At 39.8% G+C, this 20,589-nt stretch overlaps 2 protein-coding genes across 2 annotated transcripts in view; both read right to left on the bottom strand.

Moving 5' to 3' along the window:
- Nucleotides 1-20,589, bottom strand: part of HDAC8 (histone deacetylase 8) — a 240,343-nt gene that overhangs the window by 81,608 nt on the left and 138,146 nt on the right. The window lies entirely within an intron of this gene.
- On the bottom strand, nt 7,805-8,303 carry LOC308609532 (eukaryotic translation initiation factor 1-like). Its single transcript, XM_081223200.1, has one exon. The coding sequence runs from the start codon at nt 8,147-8,149 to the stop codon at nt 7,877-7,879; it is 273 nt and encodes a 90-aa protein (XP_081079326.1). The 5' UTR covers nt 8,150-8,303; the 3' UTR covers nt 7,805-7,876.

Below are 20,589 nucleotides of genomic sequence, written 5' to 3'. Positions count from 1 at the left end.
TATTTTTTGTTTGTTTTTGTTTTTTAGATTCCACATATGAGACCATGTGATATTTGTCTTTCTCTGACTTATTTCACTTAGCACAATGCCCTCCAGGCCCGTCCAGGGTGTCACAAATGGCAAGATTTCCTGCTTTTTATGGTGGAATAGTACTCCATTGTATACACAGTCAGCCCTCTGTATCACTGGGTTCCACATCCACAGATTCAACCAACCATGGATCAAAAATAGTAGAAATATTTTTATTCCATAAAGTTCCAAAAAGAAGAACTTGAATTTGCTGCATGCTGGCAACTATTTACATAGCATTGACACTGTATTAGGTATTACAAGTAATCTAAAAATGATTTAAAGTACACAGAAGGATGTTCATAGGTTTTATGCAAATATTATGCCTTTGTATATAAGGGATTTGAGCATTCGTGGATTTTTGTACCTGTGGGGTGTCCTGGAACCAATCCCCTAAGGAGACTGAGGGATGACTGTATATACCACATCTTCATCCACTGATGAACACTTGGGTTGTTTCTATATCTTGGCTATTGTAAATAATGCTGCAGTGAACATGGGGGTGTATATATCTTTCTGAATTAGTGTTTTCATTGTTTTTTTGGTGAATACCCAGAAGTGGAATTGTTGGATCATATGGTAGCTCTATTTTTAATTTCTTGAGGAATCTCCATAATGGCTTTCCATAATGGCTGCACCAATTTACAATCCAACCAACAGTGTACAAGTGTTCCCTTTTCTTTACATCCTCTCCAACATTTGTCTTTTTGGTACTAGCCATTCTAACAGGTGTGAGATGATATCTCATTGTGGTTTTGATTTGCATTTCCCTGATGATTAGTGATGTTGGGCAACTTTTCTTGTATCTGTTGGCCATCTGTATGTCTTCTTTGAAAAAATGTCTGTTCAGATCCTCTGCCCATTTTTAAATTGGATTTTATTATTTTGTTATTGAGTTGTAGTATAATCCTTTTTATTTCTGTAAAATTGGTAGTAATGCTTCCACTTTCATTTCTGATTTTAGTTATTTGAGTCTTGCCTCTTTTCTCTTAGTCGTTTTAGCTAAAAGTTTGTCAATTTTGTTGACATTTTCAAAAAACAAGTTTTGGTTTCATTGATTTTCTATTTTTTTTCATTTATTCCCTCTCTAATCTTTGTTATTTCCTTCCTTATCCTTGCTTTGGATTTACTTAGCTCTTCTTTCTCAAATTTCATAAGATGAAAGGTTGGGTATTGAGTTGAGATCTTTCTTTTTAACATAGGTGTTTATAGCCACAAATTTCCTTCTGAGCACTGCTTTAGCTACATCTCATACATTTTGGTATGTTGTTTCTTCATTTTCCTTCATCGCAAATTATTTTCTATTTTCCTTTTTTAATATAAAATTTTTCTTTTGGCTGCGTTGGGTTTTTGTTGCTGTGCATGGGCTTCCTCTAGTTGCGGCGAGCGGGGGCTACTCTTTGATGCAGTGCACAGGCGTCTCATTGTGGTGGCTTCTCTTGCTGCACAGCACAGGCTCTAGGCACATGGGCTTCAGTAGTTGTGGTGCGCAGGCTCAGTAGTTGTGGCTCATGGGCTCTAGAGTGCAGGCTCAGTAGTTGTGGTGCACGGGCTTAGTTGCTCCACAGCATGTGGGATCTTCCTGGACCAGGGATTGAACCTGTGTCCCCTGAATTGGCACATGGATTCTCAACCACTGCGCCACCAGGGAAGTCCCTCCCTTGTGGTTTTTTCTATGACCCACTGGTCATTTTAGGAGTGTGCTTTTTAATTTCCACATATTTGTGAATTTCCCAAATTTCCCTGATACTGATTTCTACTTTCATCTCACTGTGGTCAGAAAACATACTTTGTATGATTTCACTCCTTCTACGCTCTATGGCCTAGCCTATGGTCTATTCTGGAGACTGTTCCATGTGCATGTGAGAAGAATGTTTATCCTGTTGTTTTCCAGTGGAGTGTTTCATAGATCTATGTCAGGTCTAGTTTAGGTCAAGTCTTCTATTCCCTTGATCTTCTGCCTAGTTGTTCTATCCATTATCGAAAGTGGGCACTGAATTCTCAAACTATTATTGTTCGTCTATTTCTCTCTTCTACTCTGTCTAGTCTGTCAATTATTGTTCCATGTATTTTGGGACTCTGTTGTTAGGTACATATACATTTATAATTGTATCTTCCTGATGGATTGACCCTTCTATCATTATGAAATGTCCCTATTCATCTCTAGTAATTTTTTTTTGTTATAAAGTCTATATATTTTTTTCCTTTTTTTTTTGGCCACGTTGTGTGGCATGGGGGATCTTAGTTCCTTGACCAGGGATTGAACCCATGCCCCCTGCAGTGGAAGCATGGACTCCTAACCACTGGACAGCCAGGGAATTCCCTATAAAGTCTACATTTTGATATTAGTTTACCCACTCCAGCTTTTTAGGGTTGTTGTTTGCATGGAATATCATTTTTGATTCTTTTACTTTCAACGTATTTGTGCCTTTGGATGAAAAGTGTGCCTCCTGTAGACAGCATATTGTTGGACCTTGTCTTTTTTTAAAATCCAGTCTGATAATATCTTTCTTTCGATTGGATTGTTTAATTCAGTCACATTTATTGTTATTATTTATATGCTTGGATTTACATCACCATTTTGGTTTTTGTTTTCTATATGTCACATGTCTTTATTTATTATCTTCCTTAGTATTAGGTGGATATTTTCTCATGTAACATTTTAATTCCTTTCATAATTTTTAAAATTATTTATTTTTGAGTTATTTTCATTGTGGTTTTTCTAGGGCTTATAATATACATCTTATTAGAATCTACTTCAGATTTATACTGACTTAGTTCTAGTGAAATATAGACATTTTATATAGCTTCAGTGCCTCCCCCTTTTTGATATTATTGTCATACATACATATATATTTATATATGTAATAGATCCAACAATATATGGCTGTAATTATTACTTTATATAATTTTATGTCTTTTAAAAAGGCTGAGAGGAGTTACCTGATGGCCTAGTGGTTAGGATTTGGCCCTTACACTGCGGAGGCCCAGATCTGATCCCTGGTCAGGGAACCATCCCTCATGCTTCACACTGCAGCCAAAATACAATAAATAAATAAACGAATAAATAAATAAATAAAGATTGAGAGAAGAGAAGAAATATATATTTATAGTGTTCACTAACATTCTTACTCTTCTGGTTCTTTCCATTTCTTTCTGTGGATTGGAATTACCATTATTGTCATTTCCTTATTTCAGTACAGCTTTCTTCCCATTCCTTTCCGTTGTGCTGTTATTGTCAAATATGTTATGTTTCTATATATTATAGTCCCAACAATACAATCATATTCATATTGTTTTATGTAATTGATTTTTAAATCAGTCAAGAGGGGAAATGGGAAGAAATATGCAATTATACTGTCTTTTCTAATTACCCACATAATTACCTTCACAAGCATTCCTTGTTTTTCATGTGCATTCAAATTACTGTCTGACATCACATGCTTCCAGCCTGAAGAACCTCACTTAGTATTTCTTTTAAGAAAGGTATCCGGGCTTCCCTGGTGGCGCAGTGGTTGAGAATCTGCCTGCCAATGCAGGGGACACGGGTTCGAGCCCTGGTCTGGGAAGATCCTACATGCCACAGAGCAACTGGGCCCGTGAGCCACAATTACTGAGCCTGCGCGTCTGGATCCTGTGCTCCGCAACAAGAGAGGCTGCGATAGTGAGAGGCCCGTGCACCGCGATGAAGAGTGGCCCCCGCTTGCCACAACTAGAGAAAGCCCTTGCACAGAAACAAAGACCCAACACAGCCAAAAAAATAAAAATATACATAAAAAAGGTATCCTATTCCCGTCTTACCCCTAGGTTCTTCATGACCTTATTTTTTTCCCCTTAGATTCCATATATATGTGTTAGCATATGGTATTTGTTTTTCTCTTTCTGACTTACTTCACTCTGTGTGACAGACTCTAGGTCCATCCACCTCACTAGAGAATGGACTTGAGGATATGGGGAGGGGGAAGGGTAAGCTGTGACAAAGTGAGAGAGTGGCATGGACATATATACACCACCAAACGTAAAATAGATAGCTAGTGGGAAGCAGCCGCATGGCACAGGGAGATCAGCTCGGTGCTTTGTGACCACCTAGAGGGGTGGGCTGGGGAGGGTGGGAGGGAGGGAGACGTAAGAGGGAAGAGATATGGGAACATATGTATATGTATAACTGATTCACTTTGTTATAAAGCAGAAAGTAACACACCATTGTAAAGCAATTATACTCCAATAAAGATGTTAAAAAAATAATAATATACTAAGTCAAAAAAAAAAAAAAGAAAGGTATCGTAGCAATGAATTCTCTGGGTTTTTTTTCATCTAGGAATGTCTTTAATTCACCTTCAGTTTTGCTAGATATATGATTCTTGGTGTTTTTTTTTTTAAACTGTCAGTAGTTTGACTATATCATCCTTCTTGACTCCATTGCTTCTGATGGGAAGTCAGCTGTTAATCTTATGGGGGTTCCCCTGTATGTGATGTGTTTTTTTTCTCTTCCTGCTTTCAAGATTTTCTTTTTGTTTTTCAACATTTTACTATGATGATACTGGGTATGATCTCTTTGGTTTTACTTAGAATTAATTGAGTTTCTTGGGTGTGTAAAGTTTTTTTTTTATCAAATTTGAGAAATCTTGGAATTCCCTGGTGGTCCAGTGGTTAGGACTCTGTGGTTTCACTGCTAGGGCCCAGGTTTGATCCTTGGTCAGGGAACTAAGATCCTGTGAGCTGTGCAGGCAGTGTGGCCAAAAAAAGGAAAAAAAAAAGGAGAAAATAAGAAATTTGAAAAGTTTTCAGCAATTTTTTTGAATATTTTTTCTGTCCTTTTAATGCTCTCCTCTCTTTTTAGTACTCCGATTATGCATATATTGATGCACTTATTTATATCCCACATTTCGCTGAGGCTCTGTTCATCTTCAGTTTTTCTCTCTGTTCTTCAGATTGCATAATATCTATTGTTATATACTCAAGTGGACTGATTCTTTCTTCTGCCAACTCAAATCTACTGTAGAGCCCCCTCTAGCAAATTTTTCATTTGTTACTATACTTTTCAACTCCAGAATATACATTTGGTTCTTTTTTATAATTTCCATTTCTTTCCTTCTTTTTTAAAAAAATAAATTTATTTATTTTATTTTTGGCTGCATCGGTTCTTTGTTACTGTGTGTGGGCTTTCTCTAGCTGCAGTGAGCGGGGGCCACTCTTTGTTGTGGTGTATGAGCTTCTCATTGTGGTGGCTTTTCTTGTTGCAGAACACAGGCTCTAGGTGCACAGGCTTCAGTAGTTGTGGCTCATGGGTTCTAGAGCACAGGGTCAGTAGTTGTGGCGCATGGGCTTAGTTGCTCCGCGGCATGTGGGATCTTCCTGGACCAGGGCTTGAACCTGTGTCCCCTGCATTGGCAGGCAGATTCTTAACCACTGTGCCACCAGGGAAGCCCTAATTTCCATTTCTTTATTGATAATTTATATTTATTGAGACATTGCCATCACACATTCCTTTACTTCTTTTAAGCATAGCTACCTTTAGTTCTTTGAGCATACTTATAACAATTGCTTTGAAATCTCTGTCTGCTACATCCTCCACTTGAGCCTCTTTAAAGAGAGTATTTTTATTTCTTTTCTTTTCTTTTCTTTTTTTTTTCCTTCTTTGTATGGGTCATATTTTCCTGTTTTATGGAGGAGGGGCAGGAAAAAATTACTTTTCTCATAGTTTTTTTGTTGAAATCTGGACATTGTAGACAATATACGGTAGGAACTATGGGATACTGATTCCCCACCCCACCCGAGGCTGGTGGCTTTTAATTTCTTGGTTATTTGTTTGATAACTTGAATGAACATTGTAAAGTTTATCCTCCCTATAGTGTAAAGCTAGATGTCCCTGCTCTAATTTTTTCCCCTTGTTTTAAATTTCTTTGCTTGACTACCTAGGGGTTACTCCTGGGTTGGCACAAGCCATTTATTGTCAAGGTTGTGCTTAAGCCTCCCAAGTCAGTTAGATTTTTAACCTTTATCGTTGGATATCTTTGTGGTTTGGAGGCTACTATCACAGTTCAGGGTTTATATTGGGTTGGCCAAAAAGTTTTGCCCAGGTTAGAGTGGGAGCTGGGTGGAGGAAAAGAGATCTGGTTTTCTTGACCATGCCTGCTTGGACTTGAGCTTCTGCAACATGGAGCTGGGAGAGATGAGAAATTCTAGCAGCCTGCCCTTCCCTTGGTGAAATCATAACCCCAGACTGGGTACTGCAGGGGGAAGGAACCTTCATCCTCTTGGCTGCATCTGCCCAGAGTAGTGAGTTTGGGGTAGAGATTCTGCAAAGCAGAGGTGGGGTGGGGGGAGTTGTGATAAGGGAGTGAGTCATGGCTCAAATGCCATACATAGACTCTTGCTATTCTTGGCTTTGGTGATCTTCTCTACTTTGTTTTATATTTTAATAATTTTTGCTTTTGTGTCTATTATTTCCTTCCTTCTGCTTTCTTTGGATTTATTCTATTGTTTATTATCTAACTTCTTAAGTTGAATGCTTAGCTCATTAACTTTCAGCCTTTCTTCCTTTTTTTTTGGCTGCACTGAACGGCTTGTGGGATCTCAGTTCCCCGACCAGGGATCGAACCTCGGCCATGGCAGTGAAAGCCTGGCCACCAGAGAACTCCTTCTTTCTTTTTAATATACTCTCCTAAGGCTATAAACAGTCCTGTAACCACCACTTTAGGTGCAACATACAAGCTCATTTCTAAATATTTTCTAATTTCCATTAAGATTTCTTCTTTGACCCAAAGAGTTATTTAAAAGTGTTTTTAAATTTCCAAAACTGTATTTTAGGAAAAAGACTATATATTTGGATTTATTTATATTGTCTTATTTTATTCCATGAGTTCCATTTTTGCTGTGTTTTTTCCTCTTTTGAATCAATTGATTTTTTTCTTGTTCCACTTTTCTACTTCTATTACTTTGGGAGATATTCATTCTTTTTCTCTTCTTTTAGTGGCTATCTTTGAAATTCTAACATGCTTACTTAATTCAATAAAACCTAGAGTTAATTAACATATGTACCCTCTTTTTGAAGGGACCCCTAGAATGTTTTGACTCTAATCCTCAACAACATGAGTTGCTATTGTGAAGCCTTTAAATTCTGTGTTTTTTGTCTTCTTTTAATCCCACAAATTATAAATTACTAATATTACCCACATGTTTAACTTTTGTTTTCTACTTAAAGTTCTTTTGTATATCTCGGAACTTCTTTTTTGGATAATTTTCCTTATTCAGTGACAAATGTTGGTGGTAAACGCTTTAAAATTTTTTTATATTAAAATGCCTTTATGTGGGCTTCCCTGGTGGCGCAGTGGTTGAGAGTCCGCCTGCCGATGCAGGGGACACGGGTTCGTGCCCCGGTCTGGGAGGATCCCACGTGCCGTGGAGCGGCTGGGCCCGTGAGCCATGGCCGCTGAGCCTGCGCGTCCAGAGCCTGTGCTCCGCAACGGGAGAGGCCACAACAGTGAGAGGCCTGCGTACCGCAAAAAAAAAAAAAAAAAAAAAAAAAAAAATGCTTTTATGTTGCCTTTATTCTCTGAAGACAGTTTCACAGTATATATAATTTTTTGGCTCTTTTCAGTTTATTGCATGAAGGAGTTACACTAGTCCAAGTTAAAAGCAGACCCCAAATTGTTACATTATACAAGCTGTGAGGTTTTTAAACTTGTGACAAGGGACAGAAGGAAAATTCTGCTCATTGCAAGGAAATCCTCACATAAGCTTCAGTGAGCCAGAAGCATTTAAAACCCATGAACCTTCAGCTGATTGTCCTTAGCCAGTCCAATCTCTAGTGTTGGTCACCCTGTAGCTGAATTACTTCTCCATATTCTGGATGCTCAAGTACAAAACCATTGCAGGCAAATTTCTTCTTAAACGCCTTCACTAGTTTCTTTTTATCGTAATCATCAGGGATCCCTTGGACAGTAGTACGGGTCTTCCTGCTGTTTCTCTGTTGAATTCTTATGTGGATATAATCCTCAGTGCCAGCAGGAAGCAGATCATCACCCTTACTTGCATCAGCAAAGGGGTCGAAAGAGTGGAGGTTCTGGATAGCGGACATACGATATGATTCCTTTTCCTCGGTGGAAATGGCCTGCAGAAGGTGGCGGCTGGAGAAGGTGGGTGGGGGGGACAGAGCGTCAGGAAGTGAGGGGGCTCGAGGGGGAGGCTGCTGAGTCCTCAGTGGCGGCTCAGTGAGTGGGCCACATTATATATAATTTTAAGATGAAAATTATTTTCTCTAAGCACTTTGAACATTATATTCTAATATGGCTTCCAATGTTGCTGTTGAGAAGTCACCTATTGGTCTAATTGTTGTTCTTTTGTATGTGATCAGTCTTTTCCTTCTAGCTTGTTTTAAGATCCTATCTTTGTCTCTGGTGTTCTGCAGTTAACTGTGATGCATGTAGATATTAATTTCTTTTTATTTATCTTGCCTGGAATTTCTTAGTTTTCCTGAACCCGCAGATTTTTGTTTTTTTCAAAATTCTGGAAAATTTCCAGCTATGATAAATCTGAATGGTTCTCCCCCTTTTCTATTATTTCTTTGTAGAATTCTAAAGAGATTAATATTGGGCCTTTTTGCTTTATCCTTCATATCTCTTAAGCACTCGTATTTTCCATCTCTTTGTACCTCTTTTTTGAATTTTGTGTTTTTCAGATGTATTTTCCAGTTTCATAATTTCTCTTCAACTGATGCGTAAAACTTCATCAATGTTTTTAATAACAATTATTATATTTTTCACTTCTAGGTATTCTATTTAGTTCTTTTTCAAACCTAGCAGGTCATTTTTTTTAACATCTTTATTGGAGTGTAATTGCTTTACAATGGTGTGTTAGTTTCTGCTTTATAACAAAGTGAATCAGTTATACATATACATATATCCCCATATCTCTTCCCTCTTGTGTCTCCCTCCCTCCCACCCTCCCTATCCCACCCCTCTAGGTGGTCACAAAGCACCGAGCTGATCTCCCTGTGCTATGCGGTAGCAGGTCATTTTTGATAGTCTCTTGCTCTTTGCTTTTTACTTTTTTATTTCCTTAAATGTATTTAACATATCTATTTAATATCCTATATATGATAATGTAAACATCTAAAATCTTTGTGGGTCTAGTTATGTTTTACTTTTTTTATTTCCCTGTTGACTGCTTCCTCCTGGAAGTTGGTTTTCTTGTGTAAATTGTGACTTTCGATTGTGAAGGACTTTGTTAGAACTCTCTGTGGGATTTCCATGTGGCCCGAGAGTAACAGTGTTCTCCCATGAAAGCTTTCAATTTGATTTTCCCTGGTATTTGAGGCATCACAAACCTAGGTCCACTTTAAATTAAAAATCATGGCCTGTGGTTTTTTGTGCCATTCACATAATATATATTCAATCTCCAGACCAGGTGTCATAAAATCTCAGGGAGGTATTTTTTAAAAAAGTTCTACTCAAAGTTAAAACTTAGGGCTTCCCTGATGGCGCAGTGGTTGAGAGTCCGCCTGCCGATGCAGGGGACACGGGTTCGTGCCCCGGTCCGGGAAGATCCCACATGCCGCGGAGCGGCTGTGCCCGTGAGCCATGGCCGCTGAGCCTGCGCGTCTGGAGCCTGTGCTCCGCAATGGGAGAGGCCACAGCAGTGAGAGGCCCATGTACCGCAAAAAAAAAAAAAAAAAAAAGTTAAAACTTAGACAAAAAATTTTCCTTACTTCCCCCCAGCTGCAGGCCTCTGTTGTCCAATACTGTAACCACTTAGCCACATGTGGCTATTAAATGTAAATTAGTGAAAATAAAATAAAATAAAATGAAATGAAAAATGTAGTTCCTCCATCTCACTAGCCACATTTCAAGTGCTCAATAACCACATGTGGCTAGTGGGTACCGTATTGGTCAGTGCAGATATAGAACATTTCCATCATTATGCAAGTTTTATTGGATAGTGCTGCTCTAGAACATTTGAATCTACACATGCCTCCAGGGTGTGTGGTGTCTTCAGAACTAGGTTACACCTTTGAACAAACCCTTGTCAATCTGTGTCTTAGTCTGTATGCTTGCTCCCTGAAGATGTCCAAGGCCTAATACCCAGAATCTGTGAATATGCTAACTTGCATGGCAAAAGGGACTTTGCAGACATGATTAACGATCTTGAGATGGGGAGATTATCCTGGATTATATGGGTGAACTCAATGTAATTACAAGGATCTTCATAAGGGAAATAGGAAAGCAGGAAATACACAGTCAGAGAGGTGATGTGGTGACAGAAGCAGAGGTTGGAGTGATGTACTTTGAAGATGGAGGAAAGAACCATGAACCAAGGCATGCAGGAGACCTCTAGAAGCTGGAAAAGGCAATGAAACAGATTCTTCCCTAGAACCTCCAGAAGGAATATAGTCCTGTGACCCATTTTAGACTTTTTTTTTTTTTTTTTGCGGTACGCAGACCTCTCACTGCTGTGGCGTCTCCCGTGTGGAGCACAGGCTCTGGACGCGCAGGCTCAGCGGCCATGGCTCACGGGCCTAGCCGCTCCACAGCATGTGGGGTCTTCCCGGACCAGGGCACAAACCCGTGTCCCCTGCATCGGTAGGCGGACTCTCAACCACTGCGCCACCAGGGAAGCCCCATTTTAGACTTTTAACCTCCAGAACTGTATGAGAATAAATTTGTGCTGTTTTAAGCCACTAAGTTCGTGGTAATTTGCTACAGTAGCAATAAGTTATACAAACTATGAAAGGGGCCAGTTAAGAAAGGCTTTATTTTAATATACCAGAAATGTGTGGCTGCCAAATGGCATTAAGTTATTCTTATATCTACTCATTTCCCCTTCCTATATTTCTATTTGGCTGTGAGGGTACAAGGCCCATGCAAACAGAAATTTTAGAAGGGAGACTGATGCAGGAACTTATACTCTCATTCATTTATTCAACAAATATAAATATATACTGAGTGTTTATCATGCTCCAAGCACTGTTTTAGGTGCTTGACATATATTAGTGAATAAAAGAAAAAAATCTCTGCCCTCAAGAAGCTTACATTCTAGAGGAGAGACAGAGTTGATAAACAATAAACATAATACATAAGTAAATTACACTGTATGTTAGCAGATGATTAGTGCTATTGGTGAAAAAAAGTGTGAGTGGTCAGGGAGGGGGGATGGGCAACTATAGTATTAAATATGGTGGTCAGGGTAAGTCTCATTGAAAAAGTTGCAACTGAGCAAAGACTTGAAGGAGTTAGTCATGTGAACATCCACAGTAAAGCATTCTAAGCAGAGGAAACATCCAGTGCAAAATATTGAAGTGGGAGTGTGCCTTGTGCCTGATACCTTCTAAGAACAGCAAGTAGGACAGTGTGGTGGAGGACAGAGCGGTAGGAATGAGGTCAGAGAGGTGATAGAGGGCAGATCATGCTGGGTCTTGTAGGCTACTGCAAGGACATAAGCTTCATACTGAGGAGGACCCCTGATTTTTAGGGTAGACAAGTGTACAATTAGCATAACACTCAGAATACACAGGAAGAGATATAGTGCTTAGAGAATGGATGAATTTTTAGATGCTGTGAGTGGCGAGCTTTCTTCTGAGCACCACACTTCTGTACCCATTTGCTTCCTGGACTTTTCTACTTGTATGTTGATTGGTGACTCAAACTCAAATTGCTCCAAATAAACTCCTGATCTTCCATCTTAAACCCTTTCCTCCTCTTCTGTTCTCTATCCCACTTAATGGTAACCTGTTAGAAATCTTGGAGTCATCTCCTGATTCTGCTTTTTCCCACGCCACTATGTCCAATCAGACTCCCAACCCTGTCAGTCTTAGTGTAGATATGTCCTCTTCTCTGTTCCCTCTGCCTTCACCTTGGTTGAAGCCTTCATCTCTCATGGGACCTCTGTAGTCACCTCCATGGTTCTATAACCTGTGTACCAACTGTAGCTGCCACAGTTCCAAAACTGATCATGCCACTCTCTCTCTCTCTCTCTTTTTTTTTTTGTGGTACATGGGCCTCTCACTGTTGTGGCCTCTCCCGTTGCAGAGCACAGGCTCCAGACACGCAGGCTTAGTGGCCATGGCTCACGGGCCCAGCCGCTCCACAGCATGTGGGATCTTACCGGACCGGGGCACGAACCCATGTCCCCTGCATTGGCAGGCGGACTCTCAACCACTGCGCCACCAGGGAAGCCCGCCACTCCCTCTTTTAAAGATCTCTCCTGAGGACTTCCCTGGTGGTGTAGTGGTTAAGAATCTGCCTGCCAATGCAGGGGACATGGGATTAAGCCCTGGTCCGGGAAGATCCCACATGCTGCAGAGCAACTAAGCCCATGTGCCACAACTACTGAGCCTGCGCTCTAGAGCCCACGAGCCACAACTACAGAAGCCCGTGTGCTTAGAGCCTGTGCTCTGAAACAAGAGGAGCCACCACAATGAGAAGCCCGTGCATCACAATGAAGAGTAGCCCCCACTCACTGCAACTAGAGAAAGCCTGCATGCAGCAACGAAGACCCAACACAGCCAAAAAATAAATAAATAAAAAAAAGATCTCTCCTGGCTCCTACTGCTTGTAGAATCTTGTCCCAATCTCTCCTTCTATTCTCACTTTCCAGTATGCTTTTCTATGTGTCCCATACTCCAGCCATACTGAACCTCTCACTATAATCCCAGCATATTCCTCCCTATCACAAGTATATATATACCTGAAAAAGCAGTACCTGCTAGTTATTATGATTATCAAATAACAACAGATTCTTTCTTCCAGGAATGCCCTTACTCTCTCTCTTCACCTGCAAAAATACTTATATACCTTTCTACTCAATTCAAATGCCACCTCCTCTGTGACGCTTTTCTTGTTTCCCTCAGTAGGGTTTGTTGCTACTTCCTGTGTGTAGCTCCAGCATTCTGTATCTATAGCCCCTGGGCCACTAATACAACACATTGTGATTATTTGATTACAGATCTGCCTCCCCCAACAGACTGAAAGCTCCTTGAGGGCAGGTACCATCTCTACTGATTTTTTCATGCCTAGTAGCTAGTAGTGTCTGGCCCAAAGGGGGTACTCAATTATTATTTGGTGAAATAAACAATGAATGACTGAAATGATTCAGGAAAAATCTATGACTTGCTAGTCAAGAAGAAAGAGCAAAAGAGGGGAATTTCATACACAAAGCAGCTGGCCTAATAGCTCAGAGCTGGGAGGGGTAGCCACAAAAAGGCTAAAATTGAAGATGTGGGCTGGGTTATAATGGGAGATGAGAGCAAACAGGAAGGGTTGGGTGGACCTAACTGGGGAAGTGCTGTGAAGCCACTGCCCAAAGTCTGGATTTTCATTTGAATGAGTAGGGAGTTGCTGGAGAGTTATTAGAGACACGGTTGAAGCGAAGCCATGAAAAATGACCTGCACTGCAAGGCTAGAAGGAGGCAGCAAGGCCAGCCAGAAGGCAGTCACAATAACCCAGAGCAGAATGGGCATGGCAAGTGCAGGCAGGAGATTCAGGGGGCACAGAAAAGGAGGGGGCTGGATTTGGTGAATGATTGCATTTGGGAGAAGACACATAGGTAGTGAGAATTGCTGAAGATTACGAAAAGCAGAGTAGTGCAGAGAAAGAACACGAGACCAGCAGTTAGGAAATCAGGGTTCAGTTACAGCACAAAAATTATTCCCTATCAACTTAGTCTTCCTGTGCCTTACCTTCCTAAACAGTAAAACAAAGAGGTTCCCCATTCAAATTATCAGCAAATCCAGAATCCTTCAATTCTACTTCAAAAATATCTCTTGAATCACACCATCTTCACTGCCACCACCCTAGTCCAGGCCCCAGCAGTCCTCAGCTGGACCAGTGTATTAGCCTGGACAGTGGTCTCTGCACCCTCTCTTGTCCCCACACTATGTGGTCTCCACACAACAGTCAGCACCATCTTCTAAAAATGTCAATTCGCTTACGTTACTCCTCTGCTTAAAAACTCTTTGACCCCCACTACAATTAGAGTCAGATTACACTCCTTACCTCAGCCTACAAGTCTCCTACATAGCATGGCTCCTGCCTGCCTCTCTGACCTCATCCCACCCCCGTCACCTCCCTCAATACACCCCAGTCGCACAACCTTTCTGCTTTTTCTTGAGCATATCCAGCTCTTTCCTACCTTTTCACATGCTATCCCCTGGAATGCAGTTTTGTCTGGCTGGGTTCTTCATAGCTTTGGTACTTCAGACCCAGATTTGATCCCCTCAGAGAGGTCAGTCCTGATCTCGGTATCGTCTGTTTATTTCCTTAGCACTTATCACAATCTGTAATTATTTTATTATTTGTTTACTGCTGATCTCCCAGGAGATTACAAGTTCTGAAAGGTAGGGCCCCTCTGTCTACTTCACTGTGCATTTGTGAGTGAGTGAATGAGCGAATGAATGAATGAAAGGGGTGATGGAAGCAGAGTTCACCAAAAATGGAGTTGTGAAGAAAAATGGAGGAAAAGATCTTGAAAAGAGTTCCATAGAATCTTGAGGATAGCATAACTAGTTTCACCCAGCTCGTAGTATAAACTATTAAAAGGAATCGAGACAGGAGACAGAGGGCTCAGGCAAAAAATCATGGAGAATCACAGAAGCTGCAGCTAATGGAACTCAATTCAAGTTACCAGAAATTTGTTGAGTACTTACTATGTGCCAGACTCTACGCTGGGCCTCACTGTGAGGCATATAAAGATGAGTGAGTGGACACTTCAAGTGTTTATATTCAGGAGGCCAGAAATAGGAGAGAAGGAAGTGCAAGTGATGATAAAAGGCAGAATTTAATCAAAGGGCACTGGGGCTCAGAAGAAGGGGCTCAGGGAAGGCTTCAGAGAAAGTTACTCTGACACTGAAGTCAGTAAGTTCCAGTCTACAATGAAATACGAGCAGATGCTTCTCTCTGCTCTTCCCCACAAAATACTTCTGAAAGGTAGGATGGAAAGCAAAATATTTTTCAAGATGACTTTTGAGGCACTGTGTTAGTGGGGAAACAACTATGTGAGGAGTTTTGGCCCTACCACTCACTATTTGGGAGACCTTGGACAATTTGCTTATTTCTTTTTCCTAACTATTATTGAGGGCCTGTGCTAGGCACTTTCATATATACTATTTTATTGAATCATTTATCTTTTCTAAGCTTCAGGTTTCTCCATTCCCTTTGAACTTTAGCAGACTAGATTTCTGGTTCCCAAACAGTTGGTGCTGGGTACAGACCTGCAGGTATTCCTTTGTGCCTTCAGGTAGCACCCACACTTTTGCACTAAAGCAACAGACTGGCTTTTGGTAGTATCCTAAAGGCACTAGAGTGCACTTTGGCTATTTGGCAGATGGGGAAAAAGATGAAAAAGTTTAAGAAGTGAAGCATAAGTTTCTTTGTGGCACTGTTGGATGAGCACATTTCGAAGTGGTAAACAATGGGGCCTGCCTGCCATGGTAACCCGTTGTATATTGGGAAACGGAGATATTAAGGTGTCAAGAAATGACCACCCTAAAATGTTACTAATGTTAAGGTAAACTGTAATGTCAGAAATTGTAACATGATTGTCTCCAGGTAATGCTGTAAAGACAGGTACTTAGATGACTGGCAAAGATGGGTGAACAAGAGAAAATCTGTCAGTGCATCTCCAGGAATGACCATGGAGAGGACTGTCTATTTTCAGACAATGGCATCTTTGCTTCTGTAGACAGAACTATTCCTAGTATGGAGAAGGGCAATTTCTCAGGTACCTAGGCTTGATTAAAAGAAGAACAAAACTCTGGAGACTATCCAATTCCTTTTGTTCTAATTAGGTGTTTGCTGAGCAGCTTTATGGTGTATAACTGGTTTCTTGACTGGGACGACCCACCAGCCAGGAGGGCCTTTATGCTGTTGATGAAAGTCTTGTCTTGCCTAATATACTGCTCATTATAAATGACCACCTTGAGGTCTGCTTTATAAATCAGTCTCTGTGGCTTTGGCAGCATGATTCATTCCCCAGAGACTTAATCATCACGTGACTGAAAATGGGAGAGAAATGTGAGGTGGAAAAACTACAGAGCAGACCGGCTGGAGTATCCTCAAGTGCTCCTCTCCTATGAGGTCTGGCCTGAAGCAGCCAGTGGTTTTACCTATTAAATTACAGCAATAATCATCTCTTACACTTGTTCAGTGCTTTTAGCTTTCAAAGCATTTTCATATATATATATATATATATATATATATATATATACACATATATATATAAAATCTAATTTTATTATTTCATCTATTATACCTTCTTTAGCTCATACTGTTTGCAAAAATACATTTGTAGAGCAGTGGCAAAGACACCGAAAGAAGCAGTAATATTGTCAACACCTTGAAAAAAAATCTGTCTATGATGGAACCTTGGCAAAATAAATCAAACTAAAGAAATAAGTGTAGTCAGAGTCTAGGCTGCAGTAAGGTGACCCGGGAATTTGCAGATAGGCTCAGAATGATTCTGAGAGTGAAATAACACAAAGACATGGTTGTAGATGTGTTGCTGATGGAGACTTGGGAAATATCCAAGTGTAATCAAGGTGATCAGGGCATATCTGCAAGACTGGAATGTACTCGAAGAAAGCTGCAATCTAATCAGTTTTACTGTAAACTGTCTGAAGAATAATGTGCTACAGAAAGGTGGTGTACGAGTTATTTGAAAAAGAGGGATTAGAGAGTGAAGATATGTTACTGTTTGTCCAGCACCCCCCACTCCTCACTATGCAGAGGGACAGGAAGGGATGGGAGAGGGAAGTGTGTACATTTGTGCAGTGGCTGGAGAGCAGAGGGAGCTGGGTAGACCACATATATGACAGACACACATATTGTGGTCCCTAAGGATGTAGACTCAATTATGAAACAGTCACTTCCTTCACTCTGATTCCATGCTCATCAAGTAACCTTCTGACTTACTAATTCAGTTTCCTAGGTCCCTTGATCCTGGGAAGAAATGCCCTTGGAGTAGATAAGACTATTGTGGTTACCCAACACGTATATCTTCTACTGTAAATTAATATAATTGCAATATATTTTATATGTCTCTTCCCCAATTTTTTTATTTTGAAAAATTTCAAATCTACAGAGAAGCTGCAAAAACAGTAATATAGATTTCTACTTTTTCTTAAACTAAATTTACCAATTTAGTTGATGGAAGTTCAACGGCTCCAGCACTATTTATTGAAAAGGCTGTCTTTCCTCCATTGAATTGCTTTTGGACCTTAGTCAAAAATCAGTTGGCTGTATTTGTGCGGGTCTGTTTCTGGGATCTCTATTCTGTTCTTTGATGTGTTTATTCCTTTGCCAATACCACACAGTCTTGATTACTGTACCTATATATTAAGTCTTAAAATTGGTAAAGTGATTCCTCCCACTTCATCCTTCTTTTATAAAATTGTTTTAGCTATTCTATTTCCTTTGTTTTTCCATATAAAATTTATAATAATCTTGTCTATATTTTCAAAAAGCATACTGGAATTTTGATAGGAATTATTCTAAACTTGTACATAAATCTGGAAAGAATTGATGTCTTTACTACGTGGAGTCTTCTAATCCATGAACACGGTATGTCTTTGCATGAATTTAGATCTTTGATTTCTTTCATCAGGGTTTTGCAGTTTTAACATATAAGCCTGGTATACATACATACATATATATATATATATATATATATATATATATATTTTTTTTTTTTTGCAGTACACGGGCCTCTCACTGTTGTGGTCTCTCCCGTTGCGGAGCACAGGCTCCGGATGCACAGACTCAGCGGGCATGGCTCACGGGCCCAGCCGCTCCGCAGCATGTGGTATCTTCCTAGACCAGGGCACGAACCCGTGTGCCCTGCATCGGCAGGCAGACTCTCAACCACTGCGCCACCAGGGAAGCCCTGGTATATTTTTTGTTAGATTTACACCTAAGTATTTCATTTTTTAAAAGCTGATTATAAATTGCATTGTATTTTAAATTTTGGTTTCCATGTGCTCATGGATAGTACATAGAAATACAATTGATTTTTGTATGTCAATCTTGTATCCTGAGACCTTGTTGAAAACATTTATTAGTTCTAGGAGGTTTTTGTAGATTCCTTGGGATTGTATTGTAGACAATAATGTCATTTGCAAATAGGGACAGTTTTATTTTTTCCTTTTTGTTTTATATGCTCCTCAGATGCTGCTTGCTATGTCTTTCAGCTATGGAATGCACAGAGCAGAGATACTGGTCTGTAGTTTTCCTTTTTTTGTACTGTCTTTGTCTGGTTTTGGTATCAGGATAACACTGGTTTAATGAAATGAGTTGTGAAGTGTTTCTTCCTCTTCTATTTTCTGGAAAGACTGTATAGATTTGGTCTGAATTCTTCTTTAAACATTTGGTAGAATCCTCCAGTGAAACCATCTAGGCCTGGAGAGTTCTTTTTTGGGAGTTTTCAAATACAAATTCAATTTCCTTAATAGTTATAGGTTATTCAAATAATTTCATATTTGGCGAGTTGCAGTAGTATGTGGTTTTTGAGGAAGCAGTTCATTTTATTTAACTTGTCAAGTTTATGTGTGTAGAGATGTTAGATGTATTCTGTTATTACCCTTTTGATGTCTGTAGGGTTTGTGGTGATACCCCACTTCACTCTTGATTTTGGCAATTTATGTCTTCTCCGTTTTTAAATTTGTCAGTCCTGCTAGAGATTTGTCAATTTTACTGACGTTTTCAGAGAACCACCTTTCTGTTTCATTTTCTATATTGTTTTCAGTTTCATTTAGTTTGCTCTCCCTAGTATGTTAAGGTGGCAACTTAAATTACTGATTTGAGATTATCCTTTTTTTTTTTTAAAGATTTGGTGCTGTAAATTCCCCTCTCAGCACTGATTTAGCTGTGTCCCACAAATTTTGATATGTTGTATTTTCATTTTAAATCATTTAAATGTAATTTTTGATTCTCCATGAAATTTGCTTTTTGACAAATGGATTATTCAGAAGTGTGTTCTTTAAGTATCTAAATGTTTGTATATTATCCTATTATCTTTTATTAATTTGTTTGATTCTATTTTGGTCAGAAAATATACCCTGTTTGATTTCCTTCTTTTAAATTTGCTGAGATTTCTTTTGTGGTCCATGATATGGTCTATCTTTATTTTTAAAATTTTAATATCATTGTGATAAAGTATATAAAACATAAAATATGCCATTGCAACCATTTTAAGTATAATATCCAGGGTATTAAGTACATTCACAATATTGTGCAATCATCACCACTATCTATTCTAAAACTTTTCTATCACCCCAAATAGAAATTCTGTACTCATTAAGCAATAACTCCCCATTTCCCCTTCCCCCAATCCCTGGTAACTTCTAACCTACTTTCTGTCTATATGAATTTGCCTATTGTAGATATTTTGTGTAAGTGGAACTATATAATATTTGTCCTATTGTGTCTGGGTTATTTCACTTGGCATAATGCTTTCAAGGGTCATCCATGTCGTAGCTTATATCAGAACATCATTTCTTTTTATGGCCGAATAGTATTCCATTGTATGTATATACCACATTTTGTTTATCCATTCACCTACTGATGGACATTTATTTCACCTTTTGCCTATTGTGTATAATGATACAGTAAACACTGAATACAAGCATCTGTTTAAGTCCCTGTTTTCAGTTCTTTTGGGTATATAACTTGGAGTGAAACTGCTGGGTCATATGGTAATTCTTTTTTTTTTTTTTTTTTTTTTTTTTTGCGATATGTGGGCCTCTCACTGTTGTGGCCTCTCCCACTGCAGAGCACAGGCTCCGGACGCGCAGGCTCAGCGGCCATGGCTCACGGGCCCAGCTGCTCCGCGGCATGTGGGATCTTCCTGGACCGGGGCATGAACCTGTGTCCCCTGCATCGGCAGGCGGATTCCCAACCACTGCGCCACCAGGGAAGCCCATATGGTAATTCTATACTGAACTTTTTGAGGAACCACCAAACTGTTATCCACAGTGGCTGTGCCATTTTACAATTCCCAATGGCAATTTACAAGAGTTCCAATTTCTCCACATCCCCAGTAACACCTGCTATTTTCATTTTAAAAACTATACTTATCCCAGTAGGTATAAAGTGGTTTCTCATTGAGGTTTTGATTTGCAGTTCCCTAATAACTAATGATGTTGAGCATCTTTTCATGTGCTCATTGGCCATTTGTAAATCTTCTCTGGAGAAATGTCTATTTAATTCCTTTGCCAATTTTTTTTAACATCTTTATTGGAGTATAATTGCTTTACGATGGTGTGTTAGTTTCTGCTTTACAACAAAGAGAATCAGCTATACATATACATATATCCCCATATCTCCTCCCTCTTGCATCTCCTTCCCTCCCACCCTCCCTATCCCACCCATCTAGGTGGTCACAAAGCACCGAGCTGATCTCCCTGTGCTATGCGGCTGCTTCCCACTAGTTATCTATTTTAAATTTGGTAGTATATATAAGTCCATGCCACTCTCTCACTTCGCCCCAGCTTACCCTTCCCCCTCCCCATGTCCTCAAGTCCATTCTCTACA

Source organism: Mesoplodon bidens (genome assembly GCF_964165515.1).
Source record: "Mesoplodon bidens genome assembly, chromosome: X".
NCBI lineage: Eukaryota > Metazoa > Chordata > Mammalia > Artiodactyla > Ziphiidae > Mesoplodon > Mesoplodon bidens.
Note: the sequence above shows the minus strand (reverse complement) of the source record. Positions and strands in the feature narration are given on the sequence as shown.

Coding starts and splice junctions, on each gene's coding strand:
- LOC308609532 (XM_081223200.1), bottom strand. CDS start 8,149: ATGTCCGCTATCCAGAACCTCCACTCTTTCGACCCCTTTGCTGATGCA.